General features: G+C 46.0%; 1 protein-coding gene across 1 annotated transcript in view; it reads right to left on the bottom strand.

Annotated features, from left to right (window-relative positions):
* The window catches only part of CLCN1 (chloride voltage-gated channel 1), a gene marked incomplete at its 5' end in the record, with an annotated part of 596,613 nt that overhangs the window by 3,266 nt on the left and 567,098 nt on the right, over positions 1-26,249 (bottom strand). The window contains 2 exons of the mRNA XM_086928421.1: positions 1,500-1,586; positions 7,287-7,391. Coding sequence (XP_086784547.1) covers positions 1,500-1,586; positions 7,287-7,391 — 192 coding nt within the window. The remainder of the gene's footprint in view (positions 1-1,499; positions 1,587-7,286; positions 7,392-26,249) is intronic.

Raw genomic sequence — 26,249 nt, 5'->3', positions numbered from 1 at the left:
CATGAACTCTGACGTGGAGCGTTAGAGTACCGGCTATCTCTTACAGGAACTTTGAAATGGACTTAAAGGACAACAGATTACGGGGCATATCATCAACGGCCGGAGTTAAAATAATGCCACTTTTGCGTGCGTTTTTGGGTGAAAAGCGGCGATCATTTTAACGCTCTATCAGCATGGGTACTCTAACGCGTGAATCCATGCTGTAGGGCCCATTATCCTTCAGAGGTTCTCCCTATCAGCAATGGTATCGCTAGCAGACTTAGCGATATTTAAACGAGCTCTATCAGGCATTATCGCAGGTTCCTTACGCCTGATAATGACACGACTTAGCAATATTTTGAATGGGAGGTGGACCCTAATGCTAGATCCACCTCTCCCTATTTACAAGGTTTCCTCTGATTGTGCCTCCTATCGCTGGTATTCCTGCGATATTTTATGCTTAACGCCACTTTTGCCTGGATTTCTATCGCCTCGGCGATGCACGTTGTAAATATTGAGCTGACCGGGCCATAGAACTCGGCGTTAGACGGCGTTAGGATTTTGCACGCTATAGGCGGCCAGCGATAATTATCGCTTATAGATATGCCCCTACCTCTTTCAAAGACAAATATAGGAAGGCGCGTGCTAGTAACACAAACTTTTCACACAATCAATTCAATTCACAATAACAGTTTTCCAAATGGTCACAGTGTATCCAACAGGCTCCTGAATACCCTGTGATCCTTTGATTATTAAAAAAAAGAATAAACCGAACATTCAAATGCAGAAGAAGCTCCGGACAATTGTGATTGTGAATTGAATTTATTGTATGAAAAGTTTGCGTTACTAGCACGCGCCTTCCTCTAGGTACGCGGAGGCAGGGCGGTGGCTCTGAGGGTGGTCGCGCGTAGCACCATTCATTTGTGGATTGCTCTCTAGTGCCGCCCAGTAGTTGACCCTTCATCGCCAAGTTTTGAGTGGTTCTCTTTCAAAGACGCCCACAAGGGCTCCGCCATCATTAAAGCACCTCTTAAGGTTCAGCAACGCTAAGAGGGGCTCCAAGAGCACGAGACAACCACTGGCAACAGCTCTGAACTCTGAGAGCATCAGGCGGCCTCTTGCAAGGACCCTCAGATACTCACAGAGGATAAACTACCTCTGATAGGACCTCTGATGGGACCTCTGATGGGGGGGACCCTGCCCAGGCTCCCTGCTGCCTGAGGGGGGCTTGCGATCTATACATTGTCCTCTCACATGAGGAAGCCTAGGGGTGGAGTCTGGAGTTCGATAGGTCCTGTTGAAGGGGGCGCGGGGCTGTAATGAGACTTGGCCCACTATGTGGCCCCCCCTCTTTTTCATCACCTCTCTCACGACTCCCCCTCCAGACACTTCCACACCCTCTCCCTCCATTGTTCATCACATCTCTCCCTTTGTATGAGTCTCACTCAAACTTACACTCCCTTTCATAATCGAATAAAGACCCCAGACAGGGGGGGGGGCACCCCAGGTTCCTCACTCACCTCTGGCAGCGCCAGCACCCCTCGAAGCTTCCCGATGTTCGTCACGTAGGCATGACTGAGGCTCAGCAGAGAGAAGAGAGTGTGGGTCTGGAAGGAAAGCGCATGGTTATAAATACAAATGAGACCGATACATAATGAATACATTGATAAATAACGGGTGAGGGGAGAGGGGTTCCTGGTGCCAGAGTGAAGTCAGAGGTGCCAGTCATTCCACGCTGAGTATTTTAAAAAAAAAATCCCTCTAGAACTCTCCCCCCCCCCATTATTCACCTGCTGGTCTACTGAAAAGCAAAAACAAAACATGCCCAGAGACATCAAAGGCTTGGACTGGCTGAGGTGGGACTAAAGCACCTCATGTTCTTAGTTCAACAGCGTCATCTCATTTGCCTGGTATGGGGAAGGCATGGTAGTTGGAATTGCTTTACTGTAGCGCGTGACAAGGCCTTTTTACAGAAGCACTTTGGGTAACATCTGCTGGCCTCCTACAGAAAGTCCACGCAGGCCCTCGTAACTGGACATCACATAAAATGTAGCCCTCCTGATGAGGGAGGAGGCAACAGCAATTTGGGTGAAAACTCCTCTTTCAGTTCAAATTGAGGTTGGAAGTGTTGAGCAGATACCACATATGGTGCACCTCCCACTCCCATGGACCACGCCCAAAACCTCGGAATCATACTCGACTCCTCCCTCTTCATGACTCGACAGGTCAACGCCGTCACCTCCAGCTGCATCCACACCCTACACATCCTCCGAAAGACTTTCAAATGGATTCCCCCAATCGAGGAAGACCGTCACCCACGCACTCATAACCAGCAGACTGCACAACGGATACGCCCTCTACACGGGTATCAACAAATCTCTGCTCCACAAACTCCAGACCATATAGAACACCGCCACCAGACTCGTCCTCAGCGTCCCTCAGAACAAACACATCACCCAACACCTACGGACCCTCCACTCGCTCCCCGTTGAGAAGAGAGTCACCTACAAGATACTTACCCATGCCTAGAAATATCTCCACAACACTGGGAGAAAATCTCCTTGTACGCACCCAATAGAAACCTCCGTTCCACCGAACCTCACTGAAACCCCACGCATTCGCAAAGCCAGAACAGGGGGAAGAGCCTTCTCCTACTTCGCAGCCAAGATCTGGAACGAGCTCTCGATTGACATCAGACGGGGAACAACCTTTATAACGCAATTTTTAGCAAGCAGTGCTTTTACAACGCAGACTTTAAAAGGAAAACCATTGCAACGCATTACACTGGGGGGCGCTCTAGGATAGGGAATAGTTTTAATTTACTATCCAACACCTTCCCTAGTGTCCACGGGGACTGGTGTTGGAATAGTAAATTAAACTATTCACTATCCATCGCCCCCCAGTGTAATGCGTTGTAATGGAATGCGTTTTAAAACTTGCGTTGTTACAGCATGCGTGGTAAAAGCATGCGTTGTAACAACGTACATCCACATCAGACGCACCCCCTACCTGAACACCTTCAAGAAGACACTCAAGACCTGGCCCTTCGACTGAACGGAGCTGCTTATCCCCCACCCCTCCCGACCCCCGGCACCATGAGACCCTCACGGGTGAGTGGCTCACTTACAATTCCCCTGATTGATTGACTGATTGATTGATTGATTGATTGATTGATTGGTGATGCACAGCAAACTGCACCAATGGAACCTGCGGAAATCCGCCAGGGAAACTGCTTACCATGGGAAAGATGCAAAAGCAACAATTGATGGACAGAATGGAGAACACGGTCAGACATTCACCCCACAGACATGTGGGCCTAAATACATCGTTTTTTTGCTCATCATGCCATTCCAGTTTGCACCCAGCCATATGCAAATCAGTCTTGACCCTGTGCCCAGTCCATCCCGAACTGCCAGGCAAGATCCTCCCTGAACTGGAATCAAGCATCCTAGGACCAGTTTCAGGGTTTCACCCCTCTTCAGCCAGGATAGCGTGACTCCAGTGGCGTGGAGAGCATGGGACTCACGTCTAAGCATACCCGGCACACTCGGGGTGACACATGCAAAAAGAACAATTGATGGACAGAATGCAGAACAGAATAATGCCATGCAATCACCCCAGGACAGAGATCTGGGCCTAACTTACTGACCAAGCTACACCCCTTGAGCTGGGATATGAGTAAGTATCTCAAACACAGGTTGGTTGTTAGTGAAAATACAGGTGAAGGTGATCCTAGCGGCAGTGTGCTGGGCTGTGATTGTCTGTGGCACTGAGATGTGCACTGTTGATGACATAGACACTGGGTGTAGGGAAAACAGATGATAGTGTTTTCCTAATAGTGATGTGACTGTGTGTAAAACACTAGACAGAGTCAATTATTTCACTAGTGCGCCAGGATGTGTTGTGCATGGAAAGGAAATCCAATGTTGGTGAAACAAGAGAGTGTAGAATATGTCACTAGTATGGTATGCATGGAAAGCACAGGCACCATTAGTGAAAACACATGCGTGGGGGTACCCTCGCTGTAATGTGCTGGGGTGTGAGTGTGCATGGAAAGCACAGGCAGTATTAGTGAAAAAACGTGAGGGGTATTCTAGCCATAATGTGATGGCGTGTGAGTGTGCATGAAAAGCACAGGCAGTATTAGTGAAAACACATACAAAGGGATATCCTAGCTATAGTCTGCTGGTTTGAGAGTGTGCATGAAAATCACAGGCAGTGTTAGTAAAAACACATAAGTGGGGGGTTTTGATTTCAAAGCTATAGCGTGCTGGGATGAGAGTGTGAATGAAAAGCACAGGCAGTATTAGTGAAAACACATGCGTGGGGGTACCCTCGCTGTAATGTGCTGGGGTGTGAGTGGGCATGAAAAGCACAGGCACTATTAGTGAAAACACATGCGTGGGGGTACCCTCGCTGTAATGTGCTGGGGTGTGAGTGGGCATGAAAAGCACAGGCACTATTAGTGAAAACACATGCGTGGGGGTACCCTCGCTGTAATGTGCTGGGGTGTGAGTGGGCATGAAAAGCACAGGCACTATTAGTGAAAACACATGCGTGGGGGTACCCTCGCTGTAATGTGCTGGGGTGTGAGTGGGCATGAAAAGCACAGGCACTATTAGTGAAAACACATGCGTGGGGGTACCCTCGCTGTAATGTGCTGGGGTGTGAGTGGGCATGAAAAGCACAGGCACTATTAGTGAAAACACATGCGTGGGGGTACCCTCGCTGTAATGTGCTGGGGTGTGAGTGGGCATGAAAAGCACAGGCACTATTAGTGAAAACACATGCGTGGGGGTACCCTCGCTGTAATGTGCTGGGGTGTGAGTGGGCATGAAAAGCACAGGCACTATTAGTGAAAACACATGCGTGGGGGTACCCTCGCTGTAATGTGCTGGGGTGTGAGTGGGCATGAAAAGCACAGGCACTATTAGTGAAAACACATGCGTGGGGGTACCCTCGCTGTAATGTGCTGGGGTGTGAGTGGGCATGAAAAGCACAGGCACTATTAGTGAAAACACATGCGTGGGGGTACCCTCGCTGTAATGTGCTGGGGTGTGAGTGGGCATGAAAAGCACAGGCACTATTAGTGAAAACACATGCGTGGGGGTACCCTCGCTGTAATGTGCTGGGGTGTGAGTGGGCATGAAAAGCACAGGCACTATTAGTGAAAACACATGCGTGGGGGTACCCTCGCTGTAATGTGCTGGGGTGTGAGTGGGCATGAAAAGCACAGGCACTATTAGTGAAAACACATGCGTGGGGGTACCCTCGCTGTAATGTGCTGGGGTGTGAGTGGGCATGAAAAGCACAGGCACTATTAGTGAAAACACATGCGTGGGGGTACCCTCGCTGTAATGTGCTGGGGTGTGAGTGGGCATGAAAAGCACAGGCACTATTAGTGAAAACACATGCGTGGGGGTACCCTCGCTGTAATGTGCTGGGGTGTGAGTGGGCATGAAAAGCACAGGCAGTATTAGTGAAAACACATGCGTGGGGGTACCCTCGCTGTAATGTGCTGGGGTGTGAGTGGGCATGAAAAGCACAGGCAGTATTAGTGAAAACACATGCGTGGGGGTACCCTCGCTGTAATGTGCTGGGGTGTGAGTGGGCATGAAAAGCACAGGCAGTATTAGTGAAAACACATGCGTGGGGGTACCCTCGCTGTAATGTGCTGGGGTGTGAGTGGGCATGAAAAGCACAGGCAGTATTAGTGAAAACACATGCGAGGGGGGAACCCTCGCTGTAATGTGCTGGGGTGTGAGTGGGCATGAAAAGCACAGGCAGTATTAGTGAAAACACATGCGTGGGGGTACCCTCGCTGTAATGTGCTGGGGTGTGAGTGGGCATGAAAAGCACAGGCAGTATTAGTGAAAACACATGCGGGGGGGTACCCTCGCTGTAATGTGCTGGGGTGTGAGTGGGCATGAAAAGCACAGGCAGTATTAGTGAAAACACATGCGGGGGGGTACCCTCGCTGTAATGTGCTGGGGTGTGAGTGGGCATGAAAAGCACAGGCAGTATTAGTGAAAACACATGCGGGGGGGTACCCTCGCTGTAATGTGCTGGGGTGTGAGTGGGCATGAAAAGCACAGGCAGTATTAGTGAAAACACATGCGTGGGGGTACCCTCGCTGTAATGTGCTGGGGTGTGAGTGGGCATGAAAAGCACAGGCAGTATTAGTGAAAACACATGCGTGGGGGTACCCTCGCTGTAATGTGCTGGGGTGTGAGTGGGCATGAAAAGCACAGGCACTATTAGTGAAAACACATGCGTGGGGGTACCCTCGCTGTAATGTGCTGGGGTGTGAGTGGGCATGAAAAGCACAGGCAGTATTAGTGAAAACACATGCGTGGGGGTACCCTCGCTGTAATGTGCTGGGGTGTGAGTGGGCATGAAAAGCACAGGCAGTATTAGTGAAAACACATGCGTGGGGGTACCCTCGCTGTAATGTGCTGGGGTGTGAGTGGGCATGAAAAGCACAGGCACTATTAGTGAAAACACATGCGTGGGGGTACCCTCGCTGTAATGTGCTGGGGTGTGAGTGGGCATGAAAAGCACAGGCACTATTAGTGAAAACACATGCGTGGGGGTACCCTCGCTGTAATGTGCTGGGGTGTGAGTGGGCATGAAAAGCACAGGCACTATTAGTGAAAACACATGCGTGGGGGTACCCTCGCTGTAATGTGCTGGGGTGTGAGTGGGCATGAAAAGCACAGGCACTATTAGTGAAAACACATGCGTGGGGGTACCCTCGCTGTAATGTGCTGGGGTGTGAGTGGGCATGAAAAGCACAGGCAGTATTAGTGAAAACACATGCGTGGGGGTACCCTCGCTGTAATGTGCTGGGGTGTGAGTGGGCATGAAAAGCACAGGCAGTATTAGTGAAAACACATGCGTGGGGGTACCCTCGCTGTAATGTGCTGGGGTGTGAGTGGGCATGAAAAGCACAGGCAGTATTAGTGAAAACACATGCGTGGGGGTACCCTCGCTGTAATGTGCTGGGGTGTGAGTGGGCATGAAAAGCACAGGCACTATTAGTGAAAACACATGCGTGGGGGTACCCTCGCTGTAATGTGCTGGGGTGTGAGTGGGCATGAAAAGCACAGGCACTATTAGTGAAAACACATGCGTGGGGGTACCCTCGCTGTAATGTGCTGGGGTGTGAGTGGGCTTGAAAAGCACAGGCAGTATTAGTGAAAACACATGCGTGGGGGTACCCTCGCTGTAATGTGCTGGGGTGTGAGTGTGCATGGAATGAAGCACATTGTGCATCCCTGACAGCACGGGGAGTGAGACCCACTCACCTTATGCAGAGACGTCCTTTCCACCAGCTGGAAGGGTGAAGGGTCGATGCGACAGGTGTCGAAGCAGGCAGGCCTGTCAAGCTCCTGTTTCTCCCAGTCTGCGACCTATGGGGAGACAGACATGGGGAGGTCAACATCTGGGGTCAAGGGACACCAGCCCACTGCCCCCAAACCCACCACCCCACCCCCGTCACCCTCCACCTCACCACCCCCACACCCACCACCGCCACCCTCCACCCCCACATCTGCCACCCTTTACCCCCACACCCGCAACCACCCACACCACCCTTCATCCCCACACCCACTACTGCCACCCTCCACCCCCACACCTGTCACCCTCCACCCCCACACCTGTCACCCTCGACCCCCACACCCGCAACCAAACACACCACCCGTCATCCCCACACCCACCACCGCCACCCTCCACCCCCACACCCGCAACCAACCACACCACCCTTCATCCCCACACCCACTACTGCCACCCTCCACCCCCACACCTGCCACCCTCCACCCCCACACCTGCTACCCCCACCCCAACCACCCTCCACCCTGCCACCCTCCTCCCCACCGTCTGGCACCCACATGCAGCAGCAGGAAGGATACTGTTACACACTGCCTTCCAGGTGAACCTTGGTGGGTATTCAGACAAAATATTGAGTCCGTAATATCGACTGACACAATTATCGAGTTATTAATATTGTGACATACAAATATCGACAGCAAGAATATCCTAGACAAGAATATCGATTTAGTGGTAAGTAATATCGATTTTTAAAATATACAAGTCATGCATATCGTTTGCAAAAATATAGTTGTTTAAAATATCGATTTTTTAATTAGTGTTATGTACTTTAGTGTATATTTTAAATGTAATGGGCAAGCATTATATGATTAATAGGGAGTGTACATAACTGATTCGAAAGACATAACTGTTATATGAATTTGCAATATCAGGATTGTCTAACAGTATAAATAGAAGGAGAATGAATGAAATTGAACCTTTTAAAATGGCTGCCAAATTGGCATAGGTAAATGCACTGCCTGCCTTTTTCTATTTTGATAAATGCAATGAACTGTGTTGTCCTCTCTTTATGTTGATTGTTGATTTAATTTAAAATATGGTGCTGTTTCTTGAAACGAGTGATATTGAGGAAGGTATGCAGCCGAAACGTGTCTGTCCGAGTATAATTCATGTGGCAAATAAAATGTATTAATTTAATTCGCCAGTGTGCACCTCGATTTGTGACCGCAGAGGGAAGGTCACCTTTGGGATTTTAAATGTATGTGATGTATTTTTTTTGTAAAAGTATTGTTTATGTTTTTAATATATGTGTTACATTTTAAGTAGTTATTAATTTTATTTTAATAAAATTTGGCATTTCTTTTTAGTTCCGTAGCGGGTTGTGGGTTTATAGGGGAATAGAGTGGGAAGTAATTTAATTATAATAAAGTAATGATTTTTTTCATTTATTTATATTTATGTAATTGATATTTCATAGTGTTGATTGTGCTTTTTATTTTTGGGGTCAATTTTATGTGTGGGTTGTTGGGTTTATAGGAGTAAAAGGTGGGAAGTAAACTATTTTTAATTAATTATTTAGTTGTTAATTAATATTAATTAATTAATTGATAATTAATTATGGTAATTGTGTAATTTATTTTAAGTGCAGGTTGTGGAGTTTATAGGGGTAAAGGGTGGGAAATAATTTATTTTTAATTAATTAATAATTAGTTGATAATTAATTGATAATTAATTTTGTTAGTTCATTAATTACATTTTTTGGGGTGTGGGTTTTTGGTTTATAGGAGTAAAAAGTGGGTAGTCATTTTTTTCTCATTAATAATTAGCTGTTAACTAATATTAATTTATTAATTTATAATAGAATATGGAAATTGTGTCATTTATTTTAGGTGTGGGTTATGGGGTTTTCAGGGTTGAATACTTACACAGAGTCTGGCACGGCTCCGTACAGTGGAGAAAGGTTTTATACCTTCGGGTATAGCTACACAGAGTCTGCACAGCTCCGTACAGTGGAGAAAGGTTTTACACCCTCGTAGCATAGCTACACAGAGTCTGCACGGCTCCGTACAGTGGAGAAAGGTTTTACACCCTCGTAGCATAGCTACACAGAGTCTGCACGACTCCGTACATTGGAGAAAGATTTTACACCCTCGTGGCATAGCTACACAGAGTCTGGCACGGCTCCGTACAGTGGAGAAAGGTTTCACACCCTCGGGGTATAGCGACACAGAGTCTGCACAGCTCCATACAGTGGAGAAAGGTTTTACACCCTCGGGGTATAGCGACACAGAGTCTGCACAGCTCCATACAGTGGAGAAAGGTTTTACACCCTCGGGGCATAGCGACACAGAGTCTGCACGGCTCCATACAGTGGAGAAAGGTTTTACACCCTTGTGGTATAGCTACACAGAGTCTGCACGGCTCCGTACATTGGAGAAAGGTTTTACACCTTCGGGGTATAGCTACACAGAGTCTGCACGGCTCCGTACATTGGAGAAAGGTTTTACACCCTCGGGGTATAGCGACACAGAGTCTGCACAGCTCCGTACAGTGGAGAAAGGTTTTACACCCTCGGGGTATAGCGACACAGAGTCTGCACAGCTCCGTACAGTGGAGAAAGATTTTACACCCTCGGGGTATAGCGACACAGAGTCTGCACGACTCCGTACAGTGGAGAAAGATTTTACACCCTTGTGGTATAGCTACACAGAGTCTGCACGGCTCCGTACAGTGGAGAAAGATTTTACACCCTTGTGGTATAGCTACACAGAGTCTGCACGGCTCCGTACAGTGGAGAAAGGTTTTACACCCTCGTAGCATAGCTACACAGAGTCTGCACGGCTCCGTACAGTGGAGAAAGATTTTACACCCTTGTGGTATAGCTACACAGAGTCTGCACAGCTCTGTACAGTGGAGAAAGGTTTTACACCTTCGGGGTATAGCTACACAGAGTCTGCACAGCTCTGTACAGTGGAGAAAGGTTTTACACCTTCGGGGTATAGCTACACAGAGTCTGGCACGGCTCCGTACAGTGGAGAAAGATTTTACACCCTTGTGGTATAGCTACACAGAGTCTGCACGGCTCCGTACAGTGGAGAAAGGTTTTACACCTTCGGGGTATAGCTACTCAGAGTCTGCACAGCTTCGTACAGTGGAGAAAGGTTTTACACCCTCGTAGCATAGCTACACAGAGTCTGCACGGCTCCGTACAGTGGAGAAAGATTTTACACCCTTGTGGTATAGCTACACAGAGTCTGCACGGCTCCGTACAGTGGAGAAAGGTTTTACACCCTTGTGGTATAGCTACACAGAGTCTGCACGGCTCCGTACAGTGCAGAAAGGTTTTACACCCTTGTGGCATAGCTACACAGAGTCTGCACGGCTCCGTACAGTGGAGAAAGATTTTACACCCTTGTGGTATAGCTACACAGAGTCTGCACGGCTCCGTACAGTGGAGAAAGGTTTTACACCCTTGTAGCATAGCTACACAGAGTTTGCACAGCTCCGTACAGTGGAGAAAGGTTTTACACCCTCGTAGCATAGCTACACTGAGTCTGCACGACTCCGTACAGTGGAGAAAGATTTTACACCCTTGTGGTATAGCTACACAGAGTCTGCACGGCTCCGTACAGTGCAGAAAGGTTTTACACCCTTGTGGCATAGCTACACAGAGTCTGCACGGCTCCGTACAGTGGAGAAAGGTTTTACACCCTCGGGGTATAGCTACACAGAGTCTGCACAGCTCTGTACAGTGGAGAAAGGTTTTACACCTTCGGGGTATAGCTACACAGAGTCTGCACAGCTCTGTACAGTGGAGAAAGGTTTTACACCTTTGGGGTATAGCTACACAGAGTCTGCACGGCTCCGTACAGTGGAGAAAGATTTTACACCTTCGGGGTATAGCTACACAGAGTCTGCACGGCTCCGTACAGTGGAGAAAGGTTTTACACCCTTGTGGCATAGCTACACAGAGTCTGCACGGCTCCGTACAGTGGAGAAAGATTTTACACCCTTGTGGTATAGCTACACAGAGTCTGCACGGCTCCGTACAGTGGAGAAAGGTTTTACACCCTCGTAGCATAGCTACACAGAGTCTGCACGGCTCCGTACAGTGGAGAAAGGTTTTACACCCTCGGGGTATAGCTACACAGAGTCTGCACAGCTCTGTACAGTGGAGAAAGGTTTTACACCTTCGGGGTATAGCTACACAGAGTCTGCACAGCTCTGTACAGTGGAGAAAGGTTTTACACCTTCGGGGTATAGCTACACAGAGTCTGCACGGCTCCGTACAGTGGAGAAAGGTTTTACACCTTCGGGGTATAGCTACACAGAGTCTGCACGGCTCCGTACAGTGGAGAAAGGTTTTACACCTTCGGGGTATAGCTACACAGAGTCTGCACAGCTCCGTACACTGGAGAAAGGTTTTACACCCTCGTAGCATAGCTACACAGAGTCTGCACGGCTCCGTACAGTGGAGAAAGGTTTTACACCTTCGGGGTATAGCTACACAGAGTCTGCACGGCTCCGTACAGTGGAGAAAGGTTTTACACCTTCGGGGTATAGCTACACAGAGTCTGCACAGCTCCGTACAGTGGAGAAAGGTTTTACACTCTCGTAGCATAGCTACACAGAGTCTGCACAGCTGCATACAGTGGAGAAATATTTTACACCCTCGTGGCATAGCTACACAGGGTCTGCACAGCTCTGTACAGTGGAGAAAGGTTTTGCACCAGGCCTGTGAGGGAACATGCAGACAGAGGGTCTCCCATGTTCTTGCAGTTGATGCATCAAAAACTCTCTCGCGGGGTGACTGGTGCGACTGAAGCTACAGGGGGCCTGTTGTAAATGGGCCACTCTTGTGGTCGAGTACCCTATGATGACCGTCATCTATCAACATCTTATACTGACATTAGCGTGTTATTTTATCCTAACTTTAATGTAGAACGATGTTACATATGCCTATGCCTGCCTAGTGAGAACCGTTATAGTGTAGAGCAGTAATCTTCGATATGATCTCTTACTATCGACTTTGGCATGGCTTCATGTCAATCTGGTTCTTTGACTTTATCTTGCTTTACGGCAGTGCTTGCTATTGGCTTTGACATGGTCTCATGTCACCTTGCACTAATTTTGTTTAGTTTGAAGCTTCTTTAGGTGCATGAAAGCGTTTGCATAACTGACTCCATTTTCTCGACTGTCGCCATTTTCTGAGCTTCACAAGGTAGGAAGGGCATGTTTTGCTCCTCACTTGTTTTTTTCACCTCACTGACCAGAATGAACTGGATATTATCTGTGGAATGTACAAACTCCACCTTGAAGCCAAAATACAGGGGCTTGGCCAGCCACTGTCTTGACCTTGATGTGGACTGGTACAAGCCAGACTGGTTTTCTTTGATGAGAAGAACCGAGGTTCTCGAGAAGCTTTGTTTTACGTTGAAACAGTATTAAAGCAAAGGGCCTCCGTGAGCCAGACGGAAGTTCACCACAGAATAGAAATATTGCTGTGGACGGGTAGGAAGTTTGTGTCCTGACTGAACTCTTGCCTGACTGCAGTACTGGACTCCCCTCAGCTTTGTTGACGAGATGTTGTGGAAGAATCAGTCAGTGAGATGTTCCTAACCAAATCTTTTCTATTTTTCTTTCTAGTCTTGCTATTCGTTTTCCATTATTTCGTATTCCTTACATTTGTTGCTACATAGATATATATATATATATATATATATATATATATATATATATATATATATATATATATATATATATATATATATAAATATTCGCTGAAAAAAACATAGGTTTGACACCAGTTATAGTTAGCTGGGAATTTTACTGACATAAAACCATTGAAATTCCCACGTTATAGTTAGTTGGACTCACTATAACTTGCGCGCCTGCAATGCACTGCTGATGACGTCACATATTACATCACTCATGACATGGCCAGTGACATCACTCATGACATCACTGATGACACCATCCAGTGAATGTGTGTCTTTCTGAAAAATAAATATGTTTTATATATGTATATGTAAAGGTTGATGGAAGAATAAATGTTTAAATAAATGTCTAAATGGATTTTTTTTATTGATTGGTTAACTGGCTTATAAAGTGTATCTTAGTGAATACATATATTAGCGAGTATTGTTTAAATATTTAAATGTTTGAATCAGTGTTTCACTTTGTGTATAAGTGGCTGCATGGGTTGGTGAGTAGCTACATGTGTGTGTATATGGGTTATTAGATTTTTTTTTAGTATCAGTATGAGTGTCTGTATGGTTTGGTGGGGGTATTACGTAGCACATAAATGCATCAATGACTGACTCACTGTTTGTATGTGTTTTGAAGACAGCATATGTGCAGGACTGTATGGGTGGATGAGTGTGTATATGTGTGTGTTAGTGAGTGAATGACTGTCTCAGTAGTGTCTTTATCAGTAATTACATATGTTTTAATCTAGTATATGTGGGTATTGATGTATATAAGTGAGTATATGTGAGAGAGAGAGAGATTGTAAGAGTTCCTGTTAAAATAAGTATGTGTTTCTATAAGTGATTGTTTAAGAGAGTAAGTATGTGTAAGTTTCCTTAGAAGTAAGGTGGTAGTGTGTGTATAGCTGTATATGCAAATAAATGGATGTTCAATAGTTTATTTGCATGTGTGAGTATGTGTGTGAGTAACTTTTGGAAGACTGTCGGTGTGTTAACGGATGTAAAGGTGTCTCACTACATATGATAAGTGAGTATATGTATGAATGACTATATAGAACTGTTGGTGAATGAGTGGATGTGTATATAAATGGTGGAATTACTTAATTGGTTGTTGTAACTGGTATGGGTATCTCCATTTTTTTGAAAATGTTAGTTTCTATTTTTGAATATGTATTTCAAGGGTTACATTACACTGAAAGGAGGTCTGTCACTCTGTCACAAGGATGGTGTCATCAGTGATGTCATGAGTGATGTCACTGACCATGTAATGAGTGATGTAATATGTGATGTCATCAGCAGTTAGCGCGCAAGTTATAGTGAGTCCAACTAACTATAACGTGGGAATTTCAATGGTTTTATGTCAGTAAAATTTCCAGCTAACTATAACTGGTGTCAAACCTATGTTTTTTTCAGTGAATTTAATAGGTTTTTTAAATGCTAATTCCTAACTATAACTTTTGTGAAACCTAGGTTTTTTCAGTGAATTTCAAAGGTTTTTTAAATGGTAATTCCTAACTATAATGAGTGTTAAATCTATGGTTTTTTCAGTGAATTTCAAAGGTTGTTTAAATACTAATCCCTAACTATAACGAGTGTTAAACCTATGGTTTTTTCAGTGTATTTCAAAGGTTTTTTAAAAGCTAATTCCTTTGAATATCGAGTTTGTAACCTACGATTTTTAAACTGATTTTTTAAACTATTATTATTATTTTTTTTTCACAAGAATATTTTTTTCAATGTATTTTTCATTTTTTTTATCATATTGTCTTGGGGCGCTCAGGGTGCGCGCATCGGTAAGCTCACCCGAGAAATGCCAGAAACCGGTCCCCGGTAGCTTGTCTCCTTTCTGGTGAAGAATTGGCTTGGTAGTTTGGTCTGCCCTGTTCCCATGATGCACTGGGCCAGGGACAGACTAATTTGCATATAGCCAGGTTCCGAGCTGGGATAGGGCAGTGAGATAAATAACGGTGATGGATCAAGCCCTGATCTTTGGACTGGGTAAGAGTGGTCTGTTTAACTCAGACACTCTGTTCATCACCACCCCCCTTTTGTAAATCGGTTTTGGCCACTATAGGTGTGGCAGGGTATACTCAGACATGAGTCCCTTTCTCACTGCTCCATCAGGATTCAAGCAAGCCGGGCCGAAGAAGGCTGAAATGCCAGAAACCGGTCCCCGGTAGCTTGTCTCCTTTCTGGTGAAGAATTGGCTTGGTAGTTTGGTCTGCCCTGTTCCCATGATGCACTGGGCCAGGGACAGACTAATTTGCATATAGCCAGGTTCTGAGCTGGGATGGGGCAGTGAGATAAATAACGGTGATGGATCAAGCCCTGATCTTTGGACTGGGTAAGAGTGGTCTGTTTAACTCAGACACTCTGTTCATCACCACCCCCCTTTTGTAAATCGGTTTTGGCCACTATAGGTGTGGCAGGGTATACTCAGACATGAGTCCCTTTCTCACTGCTCCATCAGGATTCAAGCAAGCCGGGCCGAAGAAGGCTGAAATGCCAGAAACCGGTCCCCGGTAGCTTGTCTCCTTTCTGGTGAAGAATTGGCTTGGTAGTTTGGTCTGCCCTGTTCCCATGATGCACTGGGCCAGGGACAGACTAATTTGCATATAGCCAGGTTCTGAGCTGGGATGGGGCAGTGAGATAAATAACGGTGATGGATCAAGCCCTGATCTTTGGACTGGGTAAGAGTGGTCTGTTTAACTCAGACACTCTGTTCATCACCACCCCCCTTTTGTAAATTGGTTTTGGCCACTATAGGTGTGGCAGGGTATACTCAGACATGAGTCCCTTTCTCACTGCTCCATCAGGGTTCAAGCAAGCCGGGCCGAAGAAGGCTGAAATGCCAGAAACCGGTCCCCGGTAGCTTGTCTCCTTTCTGGTGAAGAATTGGCTTGGTAGTTTGGTCTGCCCTGTTCCCATGATGCACTGGGCCAGGGACAGACTAATTTGCATATAGCCAGGTTCTGAGCTGGGATGGGGCAGTGAGATAAATAACGGTGATGGATCAAGCCCTGATCTTTGGACTGGGTAAGAGTGGTCTGTTTAACTCAGACACTCTGTTCATCACCACCCCCCTTTTGTAAATCGGTTTTGGCCACTATAGGTGTGGCAGGGTATACTCAGACATGAGTCCCTTTCTCACTGCTCCATCAGGATTCAAGCAAGCCGGGCCGAAGAAGGCTGAAATGCCAGAAACCGGTCCCCGGTAGCTTGTCTCCTTTCTGGTGAAGAATTGGCTTGGTAGTTTGGTCTGCCCTGTTCCCATGATGCACTGGGCCAGGGACAGACTAATTTGCATATAGCCAGGTTCTGAGCTGGGATGGGGCAGTGAGATAAATAACGGTGATGGATCAAGCCCTGATCTTTGGACTGGGTAAGAGTGGTCTGTTTAACTCAGACACTCTGTTCATCACCACCCCCCTTTTGTAAATCGGTTTTGGCCACTATAGGTGTGGCAGGGTATACTCAGACATGAGTCCCTTTCTCACTGCTCCATCAGGATTCAAGCAAGCCGGGCCGAAGAAGGCTGAAATGCCAGAAACCGGTCCCCGGTAGCTTGTCTCCTTTCTGGTGAAGAATTGGCTTGGTAGTTTGGTCTGCCCTGTTCCCATGATGCACTGGGCCAGGGACAGACTAATTTGCATATAGCCAGGTTCTGAGCTGGGATGGGGCAGTGAGATAAATAACGGTGATGGATTGATGGATCAAGCCCTGATCTTTGGACTGGGTAAGAGTGGTCTGTTTAACTCAGACACTCTGTTCATCACCACCCCCCTTTTGTAAATCGGTTTTGGCCACTATAGGTGTGGCAGGGTATACTCAGACATGAGTCCCTTTCTCACTGCTCCATCAGGATTCAAGCAAGCCGGGCCGAAGAAGGCTGAAATGCCAGAAACCGGTCCCCGGTAGCTTGTCTCCTTTCTGGTGAAGAATTGGCTTGGTAGTTTGGTCTGCCCTGTTCCCATGATGCACTGGGCCAGGGACAGACTAATTTGCATATAGCCAGGTTCTGAGCTGGGATGGGGCAGTGAGATAAATAACGGTGATGGATCAAGCCCTGATCTTTGGACTGGGTAAGAGTGGTCTGTTTAACTCAGACACTCTGTTCATCACCACCCCCCCCCTTTTGTAAATCACCCGAGAGCGCAGCGTGAGCGCCATTTCTTCGTGCGGAAAAAAAAGTATGTATTTAACTAAATAATAATGCAAGACATTCAGTAGCATACTTATAAAAGTAGTATTTTTGATTGTAAATACCCGTATTACAACTTTTAACGTATTTTCGTAATGTTAGCAAAACGTCATTTAGACGCGCCGCGTCAGCGCCCGCGTGAGCGCCCCCGGAAGCACCTACGTATGTGCCGCGTAAGCGCCCCCAGAAGCGCTTACGTTCGTGCCTCGTAAGCGCCCCCGGAAGCTCTCCGGTGCGCGCAGCGTAAGCGCGTCAATTCATGTGACCTTAAAATAACTCTTTTCATTGGTTGTTAACAGTTTTTTTTACAACTAATGAAAACCCCAGCCATTTCCTTCATTTCTTCTTTCACTTTGGAGACAGCAAGACCTGTTTTTTTCTGTCCTACCATTTTGTGGAAAGAATGGCTGCTAGACCATCCAGCAGCAGTGAGGACTCAGATGGCTTCATTGAGCCTCCTCAGCCCAAGATCAAGGAGCATTTTATTTGGAAATTTTTTTCAATATATGAAGGATTAAAAAAGGTGAATGCTCCCAAAGTTGAATTTAAAATCTGCCAAACTGTGCTTTCCCGAGGATACCCAAGAAGGCAGTACAGTTTTGGCAATTCAACAATGATTCTCCACGTCCAACGCAGGCACCCCCAGAACTATACAAAATAAGACCCAGTCCAATGGCGAACTCATATATCAGTGACTCAAGGGGGGTCCAACAAGTCCTACTCCCCACTACTCTCCTATCCACATTATAATGAGGTAATGCACTGTACTCCGCCGTGTTTAAAATACCTGTTCTCCAAGGCAACACAACAGAACAACCACTCAGAGTGACCCAAATTGTAATGGTTCACAATAGTCCACACTCAACATTGGACCTTACTCTAAATAGAGGAAAAAATGTGCGAGAAGCAAATGACCCCTCACGGAAACACCACCATCGGGGTAACTGGGATGCAATTTCCAGACAGGCCCCTGTCTCATCATCGGTGGTCACCCGCTTCTCGAAGAAAAATAAGATGAAAGGAAAGAAGTGTCCAAAACAAACAACATATAAAGTGACAAAGTGAAGTGCAGAAAAATCTGCTAGTGACAAACACACACAAAAATAATTGAGTGCCTAAAAACACACACAGTCCACCAATCCCTTAGCCAATTTTATTCGTAGGGTGGTGATCGCGTGCTGTTGATTATTAAAAAGGCTTGTAGCTAGTCATGCATACCATTACCTACAGTGCCGACATGTTTCACTGCTGTATTGCGTAGAGCAGTTTCATCAGGGCTGCACTCAAGTGCTGCCACTTCACTCTCTTTGGACACTAGTTCTGTAACGTGCCGGGAGCAGCAAAGCTATGCATACCCGCCGCTCCGGTGTCAACAAGGTCACTAGGTACTTCTAACGTAAGTGTGCCCCTTGTTTCTTGATAAAAATATTTTATCGTGACAAGCTCGGAAAACGCCTTTCCTCAGCCGTCGGCTTGAGCATGACTAGCTACCAGCCTTTTTAATAATCAACAGCACGCGATCACCACCCTACGAATAAAATTGGTGGTGTTTCCGTGAGGGGTCATTTGCTTCTCGCACATTTTTTCCTCTATTTAGAGTGAGGTCCAATGTTGAGTGTGGACTATTGTGAACCATTACAATTTGGGTCACTCTGAGTGGTTGTTCTGTTGTGTTGCCTTGGAGAACAGGTATTTTAAACACGGCGGAGTACAGTGCATTACCTCATTATAATGTGGATAGGAGAGTAGTGGGGAGTAGGACTTGTTGGACCCCCCTTGAGTCACTGATATATGAGTTTGCCATTGGACTGGGTCTTATTTTGTATTGTTGATTGTGAGTGGAGGGCGACCCTTTCCGTATTCCCTCTGAGCTCCTATAGTGTTTGAGTGACCCCCAGAACTATGCCCGGGAGAGTGTCCGAGACCTGGCATGTAATCCCCCAAGGGATGGTGCCTCTACATCTACAGGAGGAGCCACAACATCAGGGAGAGGACGTGCAGTGGAATTGGAGATGATTCCGAACATTCAACCTGTTTTTAGTGACATTACTATAAAGTGCAAGCAATGCGATGAACTGCTTTGCTATGGTGAGCAGAGCATCAAGCTCATTGCACGCAAGAGGCAAGAACACCGCTGCCTTCCCCAACCCTAATTTTTCCCCTTTTTTTGCTCCTGTTGAGCAGTTTTGCATTCCCTGTTTTTGTTTTTGTTCTGAAAAAAACATAAAAAAAGAAGAAAAAAAACAGTTCTTTTTAGAACTACCTCCAGTTCTCAAAAAAGAGCTATATTCTTATCACATTCAAAATGAGTAACTGAAGTGGAGTGCAGTGAGAGAGGAGAGGAAATGAAAATGAGTGAGAAAGCAAAGAAAGGGACGAGAGGGGAAGGGAAGTGAAGTAGGGGGACTGAAAGAAGGTGAGTGTGGGGAACGAGAGTGAGGAGAAGGAGAGTGAAAATGGGGAATGTGGATAAGCGAAGAAAATGTAGTAAAAGAACGGTGGTGTGGAAGGGTAAGAAAAGACTGACGCAAGCCCTTTCACATTATACCTGCGCCAGGTGTATTGTATGCATAGGGGGCGTATTGACGCAAGAAAGGGTCGTAGAAGTGACGCAGTGAAATCTATGAGATTTCACTGCGTCACTTTCAGGACACCGTTGCGTCAAAATCTTGCGCCTGCCTCACAGCAGGCGTAAGACTGACGCAGGCCCTTTGACATGGGGCTGGCACCATGTGAAAGGATGCACTGCTGGAGTTGCATCACTTTTGTGACACACTCCAGCAATGCATCACTACCTCTAAGCACTTTAAATTATTATTTTACTGTTTCATTGGGTTTTCACCATGGTACGCTCCCCGGTACGCTCCCCGGTGCGCGTACCGGGCGCTCCCCCCGCGAAAATCGAATTTTTTTAATTTTATTTTGTTTGCCCCGCAGGGCCCTTTTATGGCCCCCACATTAAAATCTAGGGGATCAGGGGGGGTCTACCCTTCCCCCTTTTGGACATTTCCCCCTTTGTTTTTGCCACCTCTTGTGTCTCGATCCTACCGAGACACAAGATGTTTGGAATGTTTACAGACAACCAAGAGCCTATCAGCTTTCCGCGCGCGAACTCGCGTAGCGCGCCCGGTGCGCGCCCCGGGGCGTGTACCGGGCGCGCCTATAGATATATATATTTTTTTGAACCTAAATTACTCAAAATCCACCGGAGCACATATCTTGAGGCATAGCAAAGGCACATCGAGCTACCAGTCCCTACAATTTTGCCAAGTTTGGTGGAAATCCATTTAGCCGTTCGGGCTAAAAGTGAGTCCAACCGCCCCATGGAAATTAACATGGGGAAAACACGTTTTAGGACCCCCCTTTTATCTCGGCCCCCGCTTGACGAATCCCCCCCAAACTTTCAAATTTTAGGAAATTTTCAGGCAGATTCCTCTACCGGCGCCAAAGTTATTCCCAATAGAATGTTGCGAATTCCCTATACAAAATAATCCTAACGAAAAAAGCACAGGTGCACCATAAATTAGAATTGTTCAAAAGTAACAATATTCATATCAAGGAACAAATAGTGAGGTCCAGAGGTCTTGTTTGTTTGATTCTTTATTTTTCAACAGTAGAAAACGAACAGCCGACGCGTTTCGTCCCAAGACGGGACTTCTTCAGGGCAGGGAAATCGGAAGACAAATCCCTGGCATTGGAAATGATCGTGTAGCGGAGAACCGAAGGCGGAGGTCTATTTCATACTTGCAAACAAGAAGATCTAAAGCAACAACGTCTGGGGGTATATATATATTTCTATCCTCCAGGATTATTATGCAGCTGGGCTTGTAATGTTAGCAAGAAATATTAATCAAAAGGGGATAGTCACTTGTAATCAGGATTTGGGCCAAGGTATCCGCAGTGCACCATCCATGGGTTGTGCACCTGAGCTTATTTAAACGACCCCTCAAAGAGAAAATATGTGTAGTTTGGAAAGTCACTTCTTGATACTCCGCCAGATTTCGCGAGAGAGGCATAGATCGTCATCGGGAGCCCGAGCTGCTCACCGTCAGTACTTATAGCATCTGATGCTATACGTACTGAACTTTTGAACAATTCTAATTTATGGTGCACCTGTGCTTTTTTTCGTTACAAGTTAAAGTTCTGTTTAGGACTGTCATTGTGATGGCGGGTGTCTAATCGGTGTGCACATAATTCCTTTCCAGTATCTAGAAAGGGGTAAATTTTATACTGAGGTTATTTCGGATCAGGTGCATTCTTATGAAGGTTCCGCCATCTGCCATTTTTTAGTGTACAAAATAATCCTAACTATAACTACCTACTGGCGACCGCCAGTAGGTAATATATACACATTGCATTTTATTTTGACCATTTATTTACTCATTTGATACTTGGGATCTGCCATGACTAATGCATTCGGCCTGCCTTTGTTGAAGTAGTGTATTAATAAATGTATATGTGTTATATTCCATATGTTTGGATTGGTATTAATATCTCGCCTTGGGGGAGTGCTGGGTTTTGCCTCAGCCTAAGGGAGTAGTGTGATTAGGATCTGTCGTTTGGTGACAAGCAGATTCAAAACCCCTCGGCGTCACAAACAAGATTCAAAGGGGTGGATTTAAGGGGAAGAACATTTTTTTCCAGAAAATCAAAGGCAGACTTCCAGATACCAATTGAGATTCCCGGATGGGAAATGGCCCCATATTGGGCGCTTGCCCACGTGTGGGCTTATTGCGCAGAATTGAGTGAGAATTGGAGTGCATGTTTGGCTGACGCTGAGCCAGCCCAAGAGGTTGCGTGTTTACAAAAAGTGCCTGTGAAAAAGGGAGAACTCTCAACATTCGTAAGAAGGGGCTGAATTCTCTTAAATGCTTATAGAATGATGCATGATAATTTTATGTTCAGTTGAAAAGTGAGTGTGAGAAGCTCGTGAAACAGTGTATTGAAACTAAGAATATTTCTACAATGTTAACTTGTCAGAATAAATTGTTGTTAGATAAGCTGGAAACGTATCGGAGTGTAGCTGAAAAAGCTGCAGTTCGTATAGAAAAGTATAAATATAGGAACAGAAGAGGTAGAGGTAATAGGAGAAAGGTGCGTTTAGCTAATTCAAAGGTTGGAATTGACTGGGACCCTGAAACGTGGGATGAAAATATTTGGGATTCCTCTAAGATTTTGGATTCCAGTGGAGAAAGTGATAAAGTTGATGGGCGTGATCAGGTTGAAAAGCAGGGTGAGTCAGTGGAACGCAAAGTGATTCAAGCGCAACCTATTTATCGTCGAAAAATACAAGGTTGTCCGAATTTCCCCCGACGGGTTTCTATGGATAGTGTGGAGGATTTTACTCAGCAGGAGATTAATGACATTTCATTCAGATTTCTGCAGAAACGTGGAGAATCTCTACTTATGTGGATTGGTCGGTTGTTTGACCTGGGTGCTGCTGGTGTGATGCTAGACCACGGAGATGCAGTGAAGTTCCGTACGCTGAGCTCAGATTCTACAGTACAGGAGCAGTTTAGGAATTATAGTGACAATGATCAAATTAGGTTGTTGCAGTTGGCTGTGGTTGGATGTCGTCATAAATACCCGACAGAGTCAGGCTGGCCAGCGAATAAGAAACCTTGGTATATGCTGACAGATGCTATACGGAGGCTGAAGGAAGAGGTGATGAAAACCTCTATTTTCTTGTATCGTAGGTTAATGGATGGATTGTTGAATGCATCTGTGCGATGGTCCTCCTGCATACAAACAAGGGATGATGACATTGCTGATCAATCAGACTGGTAATACTTTGGCACAGGTGGTGGAGGCAGTTTGTGAATTAGGAGAATTGGGGGAATGGATGAAAACTGAGAGACCTTCCAGGTCTGAGACTCGTACAGACTATAACAGGCTGCCTAGGAAAGATATGTTTATGACTCTGTTGAACGATGGTGTGGAAAAAGAACAGATAGATGGAATAACTACCACAAGTATGTGGCAGTTGTACTAAAAAAGAGGTTTGGAAAAGAAGGAGGGAAGCAGGAAAGTCAATAAACAAAATAAAGCTCAAAGACAGTCAGATGGGAGCGAGAATGAAGCTCAGGGGAAGGAGCGGGAGAAACCTGCCCGCTCCAGCAGGAAGGTTGAGAAAGACTTAGAAAGATATTGGCTCATTGAGGGGAGAAGAGAAGAGGAATTGCTCCCTAAAAGATATGAAGGAATGTATCCGGATATGAACTGGGCAAAGTACAGATACCAAGAAGATTAGGAAATAGGTCAAGCTCCGGTGCAGAGATGGGCGCGCAAAGTTAACAGCCCTTATCTTGATACAAAAATGCATTGGAAACATCATGATGTCCAAAGGGTTGAAGACTTAGTAGATACCGGAGCGACGGCCACTTTGATATATGGACATCCCAAAAAGTTTAAAGGACAGTATTTCACAATTACAGGTTTAGGTGGTAAAGAGACACCGGCAGTGCAGACAAAAGTCCACATGAAAATAGGGAGAATACCAAAAAGAGAATATACTGTATTGGTTGTGACCCTTTCTGAATATATTCTTGGAATTGATATTTTGAAGAGGATGATTTTGTATTTGGAAGACGGGTACTATCAGTATGTATCAAAGAAGTAAATTTCAGTTCGTGCTGTGAGAGTAGGTCATTTGAACATTCCCCCAGTGAAGGTGCCTCAGGCTACAACAGTAGTTCACTTGAAACAGTACAGAATTCCAGGTAGGCATGAAGAAATCAGGGCAACTATTCAGGACTTGATAGCGGCAGGGGTGGTGACCCCAATCACTACCGCTTGGAATAATCCTGTGTGGTCCGTGCGCAGAAGTGATCATTCTTGGCGCATGAGCGTTGATTATCGTGAATTGAACAAGCACACACCTCCTTTGACTGCCGCTGTCCCAGATGCAGTTACCTTAATTGAAAAAATACAGAGGCACCCTGGAACTTGGTATGCGACTGTCGATACCAATTGCCCCTGAATGTCAGTTCAGTTTTTCATGGAATGGTAGACAAATGACATTTAAGAATTTACCACGAGGGTACATGCATGGTCCCACGATCTGTCAACGGCTGCTGGCAGAACGTTTCGATGAGGTGTCAGTTATTCCTGGAGTACAGCTCTGTCATTACATTGATGATGTGATGATTCAGGGAGAGACCCAAGAACAAGCGCAGACTCAGTTAGACACGATTGTGGAGCATTTGCAGAGCAAGGGATGGGAGATCAATCCCGAAAAATTAGAAGGACCCTCCCAGAGTGTGAAGTTTTTGGGTATCCAATGGCACCACGGACACAGAGAGGTGGTGCCCCATGTGAGACAAAAGATTAGAGAATTTGCAGAGCCACAAAATCGAAAAGAAACTCAGAGGTTCATTGGTTTGCTTGGTTTTTGGAGGCAGCATAATGCTCATTTGAGTCCGATTTTTGCCCCTTTGTACAAAGTTACTTGAAAGAAACATGCATTTGAGTGGGGAGAGCAGCGGCAAACCGCATTTGAACTGGCAAAAGAGGCTGCTCAGCACGCTTTGGATTTATGGCCGTTCGAGAGGGAGATGTTGATTTAAATGTAACAGTACAAGGGCCACAGGCTAATTGGAGTTTGTGGCAGACGTAGGAAGAACAAAAGTACCTTTAGGGTTTTGGACAAAGAAACTGCCAGGTGCTGGAGAGCGTTATACTCAGTTGCTCGCACGCTATTGGGCTCTGGAAGATACTGAGCAATTGACCCCAGGGCACAATGTGCTTTTGAGACCTGAGATTCCGATAATGCAGTGGGGGATGAGTTCCCCTAAGACTCATAGAACAGGACACGCACAGGAAGCCGGCGTAATCAAATGGAAGCGGAATACACAGGATAGGGCCCAAGTAGGACCCAAGGCACCGCAGTGTTGCACGAGCAGGTGCCGCAGGCGCCGATGGAAGAGACAAAAGGGTTGCAAGACGTACCTGAAATACAGGATCTCCTGTAAAGTGGGGTAAGCCATTTACCGAATTGTCCGTGGAGGACAAGAAGCATGTGTGGTTACTGATGGTTCAGCCAGTTATGTAGGAGCAAAGAGGCATTGGAAGGCGGTGTCGTATAATCCTGTGACCCAGAAATTGTTGACTACTACCGGAGAAGGAAAGAGTAGCCAGTTTGCAGAACTTTATGCTGTGTATCAAGCTGTGAAACAAGAACTGTCAGGAAAATGTCATCTTTATACTTTTTAACATTTATGTTTCGGACTTGGCGAGGGTCATTAAATCTCATGGGATGCGTGTAACCACCTACGCCGATGATACCCAGCTTGTGTTGGCGGTGCACAAGAATGGCCCTGTGGTAGCAGCCAAGTTTCAGGAGGGACTACTGGATGTACAATCATGGATGCACAGTAATTGCCTGAAACTTAACGCGGAGAAGACTGAGGTTATGACCTTTGGCACGATCTCCCCAGAATGGTCAAACACATGGTGGCCCAGTCAGATGGGCCCCCCTCCGGTGCCAGTCACTAAGGTCAGAAATCTTGGAGTGATTTTTGATAACAGGTTATCTTTTGGATGCCATGTTAACAAGGTGGTTTCGGCGGCTTTCTTTGTACTGAAGAAAATAAAAAAACTCCTGCCGTATCTACCAGTATCTGCAGGAAAAACGCTAGTTACCACTTTAGTATTTTCAAAATTAGATTATGGAAATGCTCTCTTTCTTGGTACACACAAATATCTCTTAAACAAACTTCAGTCCATCCAAAATATGGCAGCACGGATCCTGCTTAACATCCCTAGGCGACATTCCACCTCTGCAGCCATTCGCCATCTTCATTGGTTAAGAGTCGAAAGCAGGATCAAATTTAAAGCTCTTTGCATAGCCTATAAGGCCATTCACCAGACTGGACCCAAGTTTTTAAAAGAGGCTTTCCAGGTGTACATCCCCAAAAAGAATCTAAGATCAGCAGCTAGCTATCTTTTGACCGTCCCCCGGACAAGAACGGCCACTTGGGGTGATAGACAATTCTTGGTAACAGCTCCCGTGCTTTGGAACTCACTTCCTTTGC

This window comes from Lissotriton vulgaris, chromosome 7 (assembly GCF_964263255.1).
Source record: "Lissotriton vulgaris chromosome 7, aLisVul1.2, whole genome shotgun sequence".
Classification (NCBI taxonomy): domain Eukaryota; kingdom Metazoa; phylum Chordata; class Amphibia; order Caudata; family Salamandridae; genus Lissotriton; species Lissotriton vulgaris.
This window is presented reverse-complemented; position numbering and strand designations above follow the sequence as displayed.